Raw genomic sequence first — 16,364 nt, forward strand, 5'->3', positions numbered from 1 at the left:
TCCCACTCTTGGGGACATGCCTTCTGAGTCTAACATGCAGATAATTATTAGATGATGCAGTCCCTGCAGATTAAATTTTAGTATGAACCATTATGATTTTTGCCAGCCTATTCTAAGGATGGACCTATACAAGCATTTAGCCGTTAGGAAAAGGTAGAAAAGTGCAAATTCTTGAAATTATTTTCTTCTCTCCACATTTTTGTCACTCAGCAGATTAGCACAAATAAAGATTATATCATAATAAATTTGTTGTTTTTGACAGTTATCATTCTATTTTATTTTATTGTAGTTCACCCCTGAATAAATTAGTCTATAAGGTGCCCTCCTGACCTGCCTTCTGCTTAGTTCATTCTTTTATGTGTTGCCAAAACAAGACGATTACTGATACTCATTTCCATTTGGTTGTCTCGCACACTCTTCAGAATGGGGAGACAGGTAGCTGTTGTTTCCCACACTTTGATGGCTCATCAGATTTGAATGGTTATGGCATACAATCTTCAGTAGCCAGCAGCACAAAAGGGAGAGATGTGGCTGTTGTCCTGGCTATCTGTGACTTCTCAAAGGAGTCCAAAAGGGCCGGTACTAATTTGCAGCTGGTTTGACTGAAGGCAATCTTTGGCCTGAATCTAGAGTTAGGTTCAAATTCATGCCTCCATATCCATGGCAAGATACGTCTGTGCCATGTCACCATTGTACAGCACCCTAAAATATAAACATAATAAATTGTGGCAGTTTGAAGCTGAGGCCCTACTTCCCAACAGATATATAGCTTGTCATGGCATGGAACAGAGCCAGTGCTGATATGGGGAGTGAAAATACAGTATATTTAGTGTGCTTTCACAGATTAGGCTGCCATGGGTTGACTAACCAGTAATTGCTTATCATGTGATTAGCCTGCATTGGAGTAGTCTCATGGTAGAGGAAAACTGGTATTTGAGATAGGCTGTGGTGACATGCTGTCTTCTTAATAACAATAGCTGTAACTTGAAAAATAACTTGGGAAGCTATGCACTAGATAAGCACTAGATACTCTTTATGCATCCAAAACCTTTTTGGGACACTGCAGACCTCCAAAATAGTAATTGCAATAGAAAAGCTCAGATGTTAGGCAGCAACATTCTCACATGAGAGGACAGAGATGTTTGCTGCTGGTCCCCTGAGCATGTTGACAGAGAATATTTTGGCTCCCCTAAGGCAGCTATTTTGAATACTGTCATATTTTCTTGCTTAGAGCTCAGGAAATATGGTGTCCCTTTTGAGTCCCTAGGCAGAGAATACTCTGGGTTCTCCTGAGCATAATTGCATGGTGAGCCCTGGATATGCCATCTTAATTATGCAAATAAGTTGGGATATTTTGGATAGAAGAAAAATAGTGAGGAAAGTAGTAGTTGAAATAAATTTTTATTTAGGTCAAAACTGTATGAAAATCCAACTCACAGCACTAACCCTTGGACAGGACATGATACTGAATCTAGCCATTGGCTGGATAAAGAGAACAGTTTGGTCTACAACAAGTGAATCTAATGATTTGAAAATCTGGAGTACAGTAAAAATGTATGACCAAGACAGTCTCTCTCTCCAGCTCCTGATTCTGAAGTCATCACCATTTTCATGCAACAAAATGACTTCCTGCACTTTAGCCCACTTCCCTCACAGGAAGTGCTCAAAAACGTATTGACAAAACTGAGGCATTTTGCAGTAATTGCTGATTTGCACTGTATACAGTAGGTCTTTTCAGAGCTAAGTGCAAACTGGAGCTGGTTGAGACAGGAGACATTTTCATGAACTTGCGGGGGGGGGGGTTCTACATTTTTTCATATGAGATGTCAGGATTTGGAGAGAGATGGACTGTTTATTTGCTGTATGGTTTGAGCATTAATAGGGAACTCTGACAAACAACCCCTAACAAGACTAACTTCTTTCTGATACTGTAAGGGCTTCTAAAGGGGGGTTACAGAAGGTGGAAAGGGAATTAATGCCCAAAGCAGCATTAACGAAACCACCTTGTTTGCACAATATTTGAGCTCCACAAGAAATGGAAAGTGTGAGGGAGACTGTTCTGCTTTGATCAGTGTCCTCCTTGGACAGTCCACCTTTTTCCACACAGCATTTCTTAAGGGAAAATATTAGGAGGTGGGTACAGTGGGACAAGCTGTTCTGCTTACCCTTAGTCTTCCTTCTTTCTATCCTGCCATCCCCTGGCAGTTTCCATGTTTGGGTTGCCTCCTGCAATTACATGTCAGAAGGAGACACAGATCAAAACAGGGTATTAAGTTCAGGCTCGACTCATACAGCGTGTTTGAAATGCAAAAGCATCCTATTCTGGCTGGTAAATACGCTCCATTTTTTCTGGCTACATGTACATTTTAATAATCTTCTGCCACTTGACTGCACTCCCATACAATCCTACCTTTCTTATGTTGCTGCCTTCTTTGAAGAGCTTGTCCTGATACCATTCCAAGGACTGGGAAGCCTCCATAATCTAAGAGCTGGCCTGCCAAGCAGCAGTAGACTGTCACACAGAACATTAAGATTACCGTAGAAGCAGTATAGACATACCCATAGAAATCCCAAAGGATACTTATATATTTGATATTATGGTATCTGTTTTATGCTTTTCTAATGTACTGCTTAGAGGAGGTGGGGGTGCTAACCACTTTTTTTTCCCCAGCATATTGCTGAGCAGAGTGCCACACATTTTCTTTTCTTCAAGTTCTTTTATCTGATTCTTTCAGAAACTATATAGCAAGTTGCTTGTTTCTGATGTGTTTTGCTTTATCTGTTAGGAAATATGATTTATCTCATTTCATTCCCGTTCCATATAGCCAGAGCACACCTCTCTCTCTTCTTAGGCCTGAGTAGGCTATACTAATGACTTTCCCATAATTGATGAAAAGAATGGTTCACTCTTGCTGACTTTTGTAGTTTAAAAGCTTTGTTTTGACAGGGTGGATATCTGAGCTCCTGTTTTGGAAAATCAGCACTGGAATCCACTGCTGAAAAATAATTTATATCAGATTGATCCATTTCTGATCTTGCATTTTGTTTTGGCTTTTTTTTGCCTCTGAAATAATACCACATGTTCTGAGTTTGCGCTATAGCCCCAACATAGAATAGTCTAAAAAATAAGGAGCCCTTCTAGGTCATGAAATGGGAAGCTTTTGTTTGAAAGGGTGTAGGCAGCATAGGTCATTAGAGTTTCACCGCTGTGTAAAACAGTTCATCCAGTCAGGTGAGCTGTGTTTCAGCAACACTGTTTGCTTCAAACTCATTTTTTATTTAAAATATGAATGTTTTCCTTGGTCTCAATTCAGAACATTTAAATCTAAGGAAAGGTGCCTTTAAATGAGGCAGAGATGCAGCTGGTCTAAATCATCATAGCTCCATTGGATCTGTGACAAATTACATCAGACGAGGATTTGTTCCTATCTCCAAGCCTTATGATAGCCCTATGTTGTTTACAAGACTTGCTACTATTCCACATTTTTAATAACCATTCTAAGGCTTTCCTTCCTGATTTCCCAATTTTCTGTGCATTGGTGCTGGCATTTTTAGTTTTTCAAGCTGTAGAGTTAAAAGTTGTGAATCACTGTTCACATGAAAGGAGGTGGATGAGTGTTGTTTTGCTTTTTCTGTAATTAATGGAGGACATATTTGGATTTGGTCCAGAAAAACCCCTGCTGTTCACCGCTAAATGTTTTAACTGCCCTATTTGCCCTACTGGCTGAAATAGCTTTGACCTCAGAAAAGGAAAAGGGAAGGGAAGTTGTGTTTTCTGTAGTGTTTCCCATTCCCCAAGAGGAATGTAGTTCCTGGTGTCAGAGTTAAAAAATGTTGGCTTTGTTTTTGTTGGTGATTATTGCAAAATGATTCCTATTTCTTCCATGTAATTTTGAAAGAAAAACCTGTTTTTGTCTGAACATGTGATTTCTTTATTGGAAGAGAAGTGTCTTCTAGTCTCACAAATTTGCTCAAGGTTATATTGTTTAATATACAACATTGTATTAAGGAAGTCTCAAAAAGGACTTAAACTAGAGTGCTGAGTTTACCAAACAGGAATTATGTATGGATTTGATTATAGTTATCTTCTGCACATTTATTTAAATCTTATTAATCACTCAACCACAGTGACACTTTTTATCTCCAAGTATGTGCACATGGCTGCCACACAGCTTTTTTTCTCCAGTAAAAAAGGTTTTGGTTTTGATATCGCTTGCTAACAATATCTACTAGCTCACTGTTGATTATAATAGCTCAGTGTTTTTTTTTATCAGCATCTTAAGAAATATGGTAACTGTTGATATTGTATGAATTATATTAACAGAAGAGCATAGTCATTGCAATGAAACTTTCCATCCTAAATGGAAATGTTCTTACAATTCAGAACTTTACTGTTATCATGGTATTTGCAATACTGTTTTTGTGACTGTCCATGTTCTTAGCAAAATAAGTGTAAGAAGGCAGGAGTCAGTGAGATTTTGTGGCATGTCTTATGCAGGAGATCAGTCTAAATCAGGGGTAAGCACAATATGGCCCATGGGTCTGATTTGGCCAGCCAGGTAATTCCATTTGGCCTGCAGGGCCCCTCCATAAGCCCCCCGTAAACCCTGGCCCTGGGCTGCTCCTCTACAAGTGGCGCCTTCATGCAGGTGTGGCTCTGGTTACTAAATAACCAACACCCCCCACCTGCCCCCCCAGCCTGGCCTTGCCCACCCCATCCCCAAGCCACGGGGTGCTAGAGATAAGAAGCCTCTCCCTGTCAGAGGCTTTAGCCCGGCCACCCCAAGGCTGTTCCCAGCCTCCCTGCATGCAAGAGAAGAATTTAGGTAAGGGCCCCACTGGACCAGGGCCAGGGACTCCTGCTGGGGGAAAGGGGCTAGGAGTGTGGGGAGCTGCTGCAGGAGCCACACACTATGGGGCCAGGTGGGACTGGGCCCGCATACTGCTACCATGTGTGGCTGGAGACTGGGGTGGGAGCACAGGAGCTGCACGCCTTGGGGTCAGGTGGAGCTGGCCCTGCTTGCTGTCACCACTAGCCGCTGGGGGCTCAGACAGGAGTGCTGTGGGGTCGCGTGTGGCCAGGGACTGGGGTGGGAGTGCGGGGAGCTGTGCACTGTGGGGCAGGGTGGGGCTGGGCCCGCACACTGCTGCCACCTGCAGATCTAGGGGCCCGCACACTCCCGGGACTCCAAGGACACCCCCCCCACACACACACCCTGTCCCACACATCCCACCCCCCACCATACGCCCAACACACCCAAATCCTCCCACAGCCCCCACACACACTCCCACCCCCCACCATAATCCCACAGCCCCCACACACACCCCCACCCTACCCACACACCCCACAACATACCCCAACACACACCCAAATCCTCCCACCACCCCAACACACATTCCCACCCCTCCATCCCCAGCATATCTGCACACATACCTACACCCTCACACACACATCCCCACCATACCTCCAAATGCACCCACAGCCTTTCACAACCCCCACATGCACTCCCAGCCCCCCACCCCCACCATATCCACACACACACACCGTCCCACATATCCCCACCCCAACCACCTACCCCTCATCCATACTCCACATAAACAACCCCCACACTTCACCACATGCGATATACAAATGGAAGACTGTATTTTGAGCTATTATGCAATCACCTCTAGATACACTATGTGAACACACATAAATCAGGACAAAAATATTTTTTTAAATAAAATTAAAATAAGTTATAGTAGATGTTTGAATTTTAGTCTCAAGTCATACCACACACAGTGTTAATGGGCTTTAATTCCTGCATGTGTAGACACCGGCCTATTTCCACTTACTGCTCAGTAAATTTAATGTGATGTAAATGCATGTGTAGATGCGCCTCCTGCGCCCGTGGAGGATGCTAATCTTGTAGGCACGCTCAGCCTATACTAACACATACTGAAGCACTGAGCCATGATTTATTTCAAAGTTAATGAAACCAGCCTGTGAAAATAACTCTCCAGTCCAGTGAGCCAGGCACTTACATGAACCCTGACAGTGTGAGATAAGCCAAAAACCCAGGTCTTCCTATTTCTGGGCAAGTGCTTTAACCGCTAAGCCATTATTTAGCAGGAGGGCACCAGAGGCTCTGCATTCTAAAAGAAAAAAGCAAACAGTCTTCCATTTCTAAAAGGAACTACTTAGGTGCATAAGGATAGAAGAGGGTTCAGGGCCATGAACTTAACACCTAACTCAGGGCTACAGGGAGCTGTCTAGATTCTGGAAAGATGTGGGTGTAGGTCAGGGGTCAGCAACCCCTGGCACATGCCAGAATGTGCCACATGAAGGCAATTTCTTGGCACGCATGTCTCAGGGGAGTGGCAGGGAAGGGGCCAGGGCTGCACTGCCACAACAAGGATCAGGCCCTTTGCAGCTCCCTTGCTGTTCACTCAGAGGTGTGCGTGCACCTGCTGCCAGCAACGAGCTGAGCTGGGGCACCTCAGACCTCAGTGCAGAAGCCTGCAGCCTTCTGGCCACCTGCCACAACTGACCTGGGCAGGCCCCTGACTCCTACCACAGACCCTGGCTGCTCATAGCAGGCAGTGGGGAGGCTGCAAGCCACTGCACCAAGGTCTTCAGAGCCTCTGCCTGGGTCATTGCTGGTGGCAGGAGCACGTGCACCTCTGAGTGGATGGTGGAGAAGAGACCACAGCTACATTGCCACAACAAGGATCAGGACCCTTGCAGCCCCCCACCATCCACCCCTGGCTCACCAATATCTTACAAGTTGAGGTGGGGCAGGGTTGGCACTCTGCCTTAAAACGTTGCTGACCCTTGGCATAGATATATCCTCTCTTTAGCAGTTCCTTTTGATTAGCTGTGGCTCTCCCCACATCCCCTCTGCTCAGCATACTAGCTAAAGTAAATCCCATTCTTAGCTGCTTAATTCTCCCCAAGCATTGTGCAGGAAATTTAAATGGCCAGCACAGGATCCTGTATTCCACTCCAAGGTCAGGTGCATGAATTTAGGCAAGGAAGCTGTCAGCATTGCCACAATCCCTTTGTGAATCTCAGAAAAATCTGAGATCTAAACCCCTCAATTTATACCCAGAAAATGTTTAATTAGGTCTAATTATGACTCTTTTTATCTCACCTATTCACACCTACACTGTGAGTGTAAAGTGCAAGTCACTTATGACAAACACTGCCATTGTTGTAAAATCTGAGAAACCTGACTATTGCCATTTGTTCATTCCTAATGGTCTGGGCAGGATTCATACATCTGAAAATTAGAGGGATCATCATGATGATTTTGACTAGGGGTGGATAATTATTTTGGCTGGAGGGCCACTTAATGAGTTTTGGTGAGTTGTCGAGGGCTGCAAGGGTACCCCTACCCCTTGGCAGGTGCCCCACCCCTTGGCCACCATCTTGGGATCAGTAGTCCTGCCCCTAACCCCTGACCTGTGCCACAGGAAGTCCCTCCCCTTGCCCTAGAAGTACTCCTTTTGGACCGGCGGTTGGGGGGGAGGCTTGCCACCTGGAAACCAGAAAGAAAACAAATCATATAGTAAAAAACTTTTGCAGGTATTAAATTTATGCCAAAGTTGGCATAAGTCACCATAGTTACTACGTAGTACAGGAGTGTATATGTAGACACACACCCATACTGTGCAGTAATTTAGGTTACTGCCCAGTAAATGTGCACATGTAAATGTACCCAGAGTAAAGTTACAGGTTACATTTAAACCATACTAAGGGCATTTAAAATGTGAGCATCTGCGCATTATAATTCACTGACTCATGCTAAGTGCCCTCATATTATCATAACATCAGCCTTCCCCACAGAGATAAAACAAGTCCTCCAGCATTGCAGGATGCACTGCTCCCAGTTTCTCCTCTCCCCCCTATGCCGAGCAGTGATAAAGCCCAGGTGTCCTGGGTCCTTTTCATGTCCCTGCTCACCAGCCCTCTGGTGTCAAGTCAGAGATCTGCAGACAAGAAACAGTATTAACCCTTAATGTACAACTGCCAACAGCTTGTTTTAACTTTAAAACCACTTAACATTCCCCATATTTAGTACAGTCTGAAGATAACTTTATCCACAAGTACCGCAACATCAGTTTGTGAATCCCAATTGGGCTTACATTTGAAAGAAGCAAAAAGCTATTTCACCCTGCCAAAATGGCAGCAGTTGTAAGCATGGATGGGAGCAAAATCAAGATGGCCAGGAAACCACTAACTGAAAATGGACTTTCAGACACCTAACAGCTTAATTTTTAATTTTGAGAAGTGACATTTCAAGATGAAATTCAGTATTTTTATGTGATATTTTCTAAAGTTTAGAAAGGTTATAAACAGAATAATTTGTTTTGATTTGCTTAAAATGAAATGTTTTGATCAACTTGAAATAATGTTTTTTGGAATATTATTTCATTTCATTTTAAAACAAGAAAAAAATAAAAATTGTGGACTTTTCATTGAAACCAGTTATATATCCCTGACATATAATTAGAAATACAGTCTGAAACTATGGGAATATAAAGAAAGATCATGTCTATTAGTTTCAGTACCCCAGAGAAAGAGGGGGAAATCTCTTACTCGGGAACTTCAAAAATAGATTGTGTAAATACTAGATAACAAACTGTACAATGTAGTGTAGGGGAACAGACTAGATAATTAATGGGTCTTTTTTATCTCTCCTGTCCACGTGTCAGGGCAAGATAGATCAATATATTAGGCAACATGAAGATCCATTTGCATGTGAAAGGGAGGATTCTTTTTCCAGGATGATGAACCAGATTTCACTTTGAAAAGTTGTCAATCCAGTGCTTGTTCATAAATATGTTATTTACCAAAACAAAGAAATGCTAATGCATTGCTTAGTCTGGGGGAGCTTTAGTGTCAGGTAAAATAGGTGACAGTGACAGAAAGAAATCTGCCAAGAAAGACAGGGGCAGGCAATTTTTCCTGTTTTCACTATATGTAAAGTTCTACTGTTAATGATGTTAATGATTAATGAAATAAGAAGAATATCTGTTTTATTCACAGTATAACATCTATTAACATTTAAAACATTTTTAATGAGCGTTTCTTATTTGCATCACCAAATTTTTACTTTCCATCTGTTGCTCAGGCAACACCTACATTTAAATGGACACAGGGATGTTTGAGGATATAAAATGTGTCAGCACTGAGTGGTGTCAACAGTTAACTGTTTCATTTGTCTAGAACATTTCTTGTTTTGTAACCACATTTGAAAAATGTGGTCTGAATTTATTTGTAATAAATAAACAAGCCTACCTCTTGCCTTTTAACAAAATTAATTGTTTTATATGTGACATCCAGGGTTCTTTACTGTTACATATCATTATACATCTGTTACCTTTAGGAAAGAGATGTGCGCAGCTGGCTGGCCTGAATAATATGTGTATGTGGCTTGCAACAGCAGTTTTAAATAGTGACCATCTTCAACCAAATGGGTTGACCAGGGAGGCTGCAGCTATTGACTATTCAGTAGTAATTAACTGACAGACCTTAGCAGTAGCCTTGTGATCCATTGTTAGGATAATTGATGTCTTTTGTTATGGGCTTACAGGATGGATGCCATGCAGAAAGTTTGGGGGGATGTTCAGTTACATGGTTTTATTGGCAAGAAAAGTCAGCTGCATAAGTTTCATTCAAGCTTGAATTAAGCAACGATTCTGGATCCTCTTTGTTGTGACTTAATTATATGTAAGGCATATTATGTTACAGCTGTTGAACATAAAGGTATAGCATTGAGGGTTCAGTTTGTTCTGCAGTCCTCAGTGTGATGTCCCAGCTGTTAAGTGATCTTATTTCAGCAAAATTTTGGGAACCTATGCTTTAGAAGTGTCAGGTTTCCAACATTTCCAACTCAAAAACTAGTTTTGCCAGTAAGTATCAGCAAAATTACAAGTCTGATCCTACTAGCAAATTTTTGCTCCCCTACTGCTCTCTGTTAGCAGTCACTTTTAAGAAATATTTAAAACTAACAGTGAAAGTCAAAGATACACAAGGCAAGGTGAAATATGAAAAAAATCTTTCTTATTTATTTATTGTAGCTTATAAAGTTGCTGAAAAATATTTCCTTAGTGGCTTAACCTTTTGTTATTTTGGAAGCCTGGATTTTAAGTGGCATTGTCATGACTAGAGACAACAGACAGTTATTTAATCAGGCTGCCAGCAGACTAGAAAATCTGCCTGTCTGTCCTTCCGCTATGTTTACTGATGGATCTAGAGATTTTGTTGAGTCAGGAAAATTAGGGAAAGGTACCTCCCTGACAGTTAACAGTTACGCATAATAAAACGTTCACAGTGAATTCATTCATTGTAGTGTCCCTTCTCTTCCACACCTTATTTCTGGGCTACATATGTATGTTTACTGTAGCATGTTGTTATTTCCCTTAATTTCATTCTCTTGGTATCTTAGTTTGTTTCATTTTCTGCAGATATCAGTAGACATATGACCTGGTTGTATGAGACAGCTTCTCTCCTTTATAGTGCTGCCTCTCTTCTAATTGGTAAAGGCCTTCAGGGTAGAGTGTAGGTATGAGGGGATGATGATGAGTATTTTTGAAGAAGACTCCTTAACTCTCAGATTTACTCCCTTCCCTCATCTGAAATAGCACAGTTAGTATGCAGAACCCATCTTTCTTCTCAGGCTTTTTTGGAAAGGGAAAACTTGAAATTTGGGAGTAGTTTGAGAGGTTCTTTTGTTCATGCGAATATCTCATTGTAGTCTGGTTTATGTCAGTATTCATTTGCTATCGCTTATCTTGTAATTTGTTGTTTAAATGTTTATTAATAGTTTAGATTTTGGCCAAAATATACAAACCGGGCTTCCTAAAGTTAGGCTTCTAGCCACAGTTAAGTACCTGAATGTAAGCTGGCCTTATTCTGAGAATTGCTAAGACCTACAAATCCCATTAAAGTCAATGGGAGTTGCAAGTGTTCTACATCTTTCAGCATTTCATCAGTAATCACAGAATATGACCATTTTTCTATCTTTATATTTTCTCATACGTAGAACAGAAATGTTTATTAAATGCTTTCTCCATTATGATTGACAATTCTAGTAATGGACTTGAATCACTGTCAGACTGGTTTTCCTTCCTAATATACTTGGGAAAAAATCTCTTCTTATTATTTAGTTGTCGTTAGCTTCACTAGCTGTTGATTTCTGCTTGATTCTTTCTGCTTTCCTTATCAATTTTCTGCATGTCCTAGCATTTTCTATTTGACATTTTACAATTAGATGTCAAGCTGGGGATTGAGGAGCCTAACTTTAGCCATTCAGGTCTGAACTTTTTGACCACAACTTTGTTAGTGTTTATGGTTTAAATGAGGCACACAGAAGAAAATAACTGTAAATGCTAAATAGGACCTGTTGCAAACTCTGGGAGATGTCTTAACAGCCAGCAAGAGACCTGTAACTTGGGTTATCTAGCGGTGTTACAAGAGTTGTTCCACACAGTAGAGGGAAAAGTAGGGGAAGAGAAATAATGTGAATGAAAATTAAGACTTTTTAAAAAAGAATATAGTAAATAAGGAATGAAGTAAGAAAGAAGACAGAGGGGAAAAAACAACATAGGGCTCCATACATGTCCTCTGGGATGGAGGGGTCTTGTTTTAATTAGAGCAGCTCTAAGGAACTGCTCTAATCAAAATGCCTCAGCATCTCATGTATTTGGCATCCCACATTTTAAAATGGTGGTGGGGGTGCTTTAAAGCTTGTTCAGTGAGCTTTAGATAAAATGGCAATATTTTAAAACATGGGATGCTGAATACAGCTGATGCTGCAGCACGCTGGAGTGTTCTAATTAATTGAGACTACTCAGAGCACGTGTATAGGCACCCCCAATGACTGAGAACCTCATTGATTTTGTTGACTCATTGATTAACTGTGTAACTGAAAATAGGGGTGACAGATGGTCAGTCTTTCAGTGAAGTGTGAATGCAAGAAATAAATGCATAGCAAAACAAAACAGTTTAGGGACAGAAAGTGAATAACATCATATGTATCTGTAGGGAAAGCTTAGCCATGAGGTTATTACTCACATTGGAAGTAGGCCAGTTCACCAGAGACTAAAAACATAAAATCAACTCCATCATCCTGTCTAAGGATTGGAACATAACAAAAATCCTTTCTACTTCTTGGAAGCCCACCAAAGAGTAGGGCATGGGTTTTGTTTGCATCTGCACGCTCAGATGACACACTTCCTCTGCTGTCTGCTCTGATCCTATGAGTAAAAGGATGTTGAAATGTGTAAGAGGTATGCTTTCCAAAAACAGGATTTTTGTCAATGTTAGCAGCCGCAGGCAGGCAGCAAGGGAGGCATGACGTATAAGATTAAAAATTAAAGCAACAGTTGGGCCAAATTATTTAACCCTTGAGAGTTTTCCTTTTTACTTAAATGCATGAAATGCATTAAATATTTACTGTATAGACATTCTCCCCTCCCCACCTCTCCCAACTGCCATCTTGACCTGTGTATCTTGTTCCAATATTTAAGCAACGCAATATGTCTGTGGCTATTTCTATAAAAGAATACAGCTATTATAGTATGATATGTTTTCATTACTATTCAGTTGTATCTTAAAACTTGCATTTCTTTTACCTGTGCCTCTTAATTTCTTTCTTCCTCTGCAGCTCTGCACATGAATTTCGTAGTATTTTTTCAATAATTATTTCATAGTATCATAGAATCATAGAAAATTAGGGTCAGGAGGGACCTCAGGAGATCATCTAGTCCAACCCCCTGCTCAAAGCAGGACCATCCCAAACTAGATCATCACAGCCAAGGCTTTGCATAAGCCAGATCTTTAAAACCTCCAAGGATGGAGACTACACAACCTTTCTAGGTAATCTGTTCCAGTGCTTTACTACCCTCCTAGTGAGAAAGTTTTTTCCTAATATCCAAGCTAAACCTCCCTTGCTGCAACTTGAAACCATTGCTCCTTGTTCTCTGATCTGCCACCACTAAAAACAGTCTAGCTCCATCCTCTTTGGAACCACCTTTCAGGTAGTTGAAGGCAGTTATTGAATCTCCTCTTAGTCTTCTCTTTCCAGACTAAATAAGCCCACCTACTTCAGCCTCTCTTCAGAAGTCATGTGCCCCGAGCCCCATTTTTGTTGCCCTCCACTGGGGTCTCTCCAATTTGTCCACATCCTTTCTGTAGTGTGTGGCCCAAAACTAGACACACAGTACAGTACTCCAGATGTGGCCTCACCAGTGTCAGAGGGGAAGAATCATTTCCCTTGATCTGCTGGCAAGTCTTCTACTAACACAGCTCAGTATGCCGTTAACATTCTTGGCAGCAAGGGAACACAGTTGGGTCATATTCAACTTATTGTCTGCAGATTTGCTGCCTAGCCAGTCAGTCCCCAGCCTGTACTGGTGCATGGGATTGCTCCCTTCTAAGTGCAGGACTTTGCACTTGTCTTTATTGAACCTCATGAGATTTCTTTTGGTCCAATCCTCCAATTTGTCAAAGTCTCTCTGAATCCTAGTCCTACCCTCCAACATATCTACTATTTCCCTAGCTCAGTGTCATCTGCAGACTTGCTGAGGGTGCAAGTTTCCATCTTGCAGATCATTGATGAAGATATTAAACAAAACTGGCTCCAGGACTGACTCCTGGGGCTCTCCACTAGATACTGGTTGCCAACTAGACATCAAGATATTGATTACTACCCCCTGAGCCCAATGATCCAATCAGTTTTCTGTCTACCTTCCAGCCCATACTTCCTTAGCTTGCTTGAGAAAATGTTGTGGGAGACCATATCAAAAGCCTTGCTAAAGTCAAACTATATCACAACTGCTGCTTTCCCAGCATCCACAGAGCCAGTCATCTCATCAAAGAAGGCAGTCAGGTTGGTCAGGCATGACTTGCCCTTGGTGAATACATGATGTCTGTTCCTACTCACCTTGTTCTCCTCCAGGTGTTTAGAAATGAATTATTTGAGGACATGCTCCATGATTTTTCCAGGGACAGGTGAGACTGACCAGTCAGTAATTCCCCAGATCCTCCTCCTTCCCTTTCTTGGAGATGGGCACTACCATCCATGACCTCTCCCAACTGCCACAGGTTTTCAAAGATTATGGCCATCAGTTCTGCAGTCCCATTGGCCAACACGCATTGCATCTGATCCCATGGACTTGTAAATGACTAGAATAATTTTCTTATGTTTAGATGGGTTCTCACTGTTATATGATTCTAAACATACAGTCTGTTGTATGGGCACACTAAAAATCTCAATAAAGTTGGTTATTTTTTTGTAATAATATTCATAAAAGATTACTTGTCTAGGCAGTAATTGCTGTTGTGGCTTTATTATACAGACTTGGTGCATTTCTGTTTTCAGTGACAAGCTTTCTAATTAAGAATTCTGTCCCAGAATAGGTACACAGTGGGCATATCTACAAGAGATGCTAACTGCGAAGTAGCCAAATGATACTGCACAGTAGCACGTCACAGCACAAACAGGCATTTGTGTAGCTAAAATGGGATTCGCCAGTGCTACTGCACCAAAATTCCAGCTGCTGCATATTTGTTTAGTACTTGATTATACAAGTACTAAAGAAATGTGTAATAACAACTGCACAGTAGTGTCTTGTGTAGACGTGCCCAATAAGGTGTCAAGGAATGTGAATGAAAGTAAGATTTGACCTTACCCTCAAATTGTGGGATGCCACTAAACTTCTACTGTGCTACCTACTATTTAATAGTATCTAGACTGGATCTAAATATTCATATTTTCACATTAGACATTGAATATAGCCTTAATGCTGTGACTCTAAATGTTGCTTCCGTATTTGCTTGTAGATTGTGAGAAAGAGCTGATTGTACATTGTTTGTGCTGAGGTGTTAGAAAATGTGTTTGAGTTTTGCAGAAGCAGAACATCTTGAAAACTTCTACATCCAGCATCAGCAAAAAAAAAAAATCTGCTCCAAAAACGAGTCATCATCTTGGTCACTCAATTACTCTGAAATGAGCTTTATGATATCGGATTACTGTTGAAATTAGACCTATGAGTGGTCTTTTGGAACATTATGTTCTAAGTGTTCCTATACACTGGATTCCACGCAAAGACTGGAGAAAAAAATGTTTGATTTCAGTTTTATATCATTCTTAGCACTTCTACGACTGTATTTTACTATAACAGACAAGGAACAAGGAAACACTGAAGTTGAATCAGTTTCCCAGAAAGTAAATGTCTGGGGTGGCTGAACACATTTATGCCATCAAATATGGAATCATGCAATCTGGGTTCTAATGCCAATGACCAAGCAGCTCAAGGGCTTAAGTAAAAAAAAGGTACTGCTATTCAGGCACAGGCAGTGTGACTAATCAAAACATGGTATGTTTTTCTTTCAGATTTGCCTCTGGATTATAGATTTACCCGATTTTCCTCAAATAGCTCTGAAACTGCTGGATTTTATCCAAATCCTCCAAGATCATTGCTGTCAAATGGTGAGCCCGTGCCTACCAAATAGTTCAACTGTTTTTTTTCTTAAGTAGCCTTGTAGTCTTTACCAAACTGCTGTCATAGTGTTTTTACCAATTAGCATCTGACGTAATGCTTCATGACATCAAATGAGGAATTAAAAGCCAGACTCACATGCATACTTGTGTTTCACATGTTTTTTTGGTCCCACTAGAACAGATGAGACTGGAATACTTGTCTGCAAATCTTCTTACCATGCTACTTGTCAGAATTTGTCATTTTTTCCACGCATTATGTAAACATGGTGACAGCACATTGTCCAATCACTCTCAGAAGTGTGTTCAAATGAGCTCATTGCAAATTACATATCATATTATGTTAGATTTGCATGTTTTCAAGGATACTGTCTGTATTCCCTTACTTAAGCAGCCTCCACTGCTATAGTAAGTCCTGAGAAAAATGAGATTGGGAGGGGCATGAAACCAAAATGTGGACATACCAGCCCAAATCCTGCTTTTAAATAAAAACAGTCAAAATGTAGCCTGGGTAATTGTAAGAGAGGTCCATTATTGTAGTATCTAAGGCTAAGTACAGATGTTCAAAAAGCACCTGCTAGAAGTGCTCTAACTTGTCATGCTTTACTCAAAGCAGATAAGTTAAAGCAGGAGCCAACTGAACAGAAGTTTGCTGTTCAGGGGAGAAAGGGAGGGAGGAGGGGCTCACAACCTGCCTCCACTGGCTGCTAGGGGTGGTGCCACACACCTCCCAGGTGAGTGCCAGACTGGCACCTCTCCCTAGTGGCACCCCCACTTCCCCCCTGCCTCCCCTCCCCACCAGCTGGCATCTATCAGCAGTGTCTGGGGGGAGAAAGGAGGGAGCAGAGTCCCACCACCACAAGGGCCCCCCACAAC

At 41.5% G+C, this 16,364-nt stretch overlaps 1 protein-coding gene across 3 annotated transcripts in view; it reads left to right on the plus strand.

Moving 5' to 3' along the window:
- LOC102565708 (dermatan-sulfate epimerase) overlaps nucleotides 1–16,364 on the plus strand; it is a 342,822-nt gene that overhangs the window by 248,064 nt on the left and 78,394 nt on the right. For all 3 annotated transcript variants that reach the window (XM_019479560.2, XM_014597394.3, XM_019479558.2), the window contains exon 12: nucleotides 15,384–15,479. In XM_019479560.2, coding sequence (XP_019335105.1) covers nucleotides 15,384–15,479 — 96 coding nt within the window. The remainder of the gene's footprint in view (nucleotides 1–15,383; nucleotides 15,480–16,364) is intronic.

The sequence above is a fragment of the Alligator mississippiensis genome, chromosome 1 (assembly GCF_030867095.1).
Source record: "Alligator mississippiensis isolate rAllMis1 chromosome 1, rAllMis1, whole genome shotgun sequence".
Taxonomy (NCBI): domain Eukaryota; kingdom Metazoa; phylum Chordata; order Crocodylia; family Alligatoridae; genus Alligator; species Alligator mississippiensis.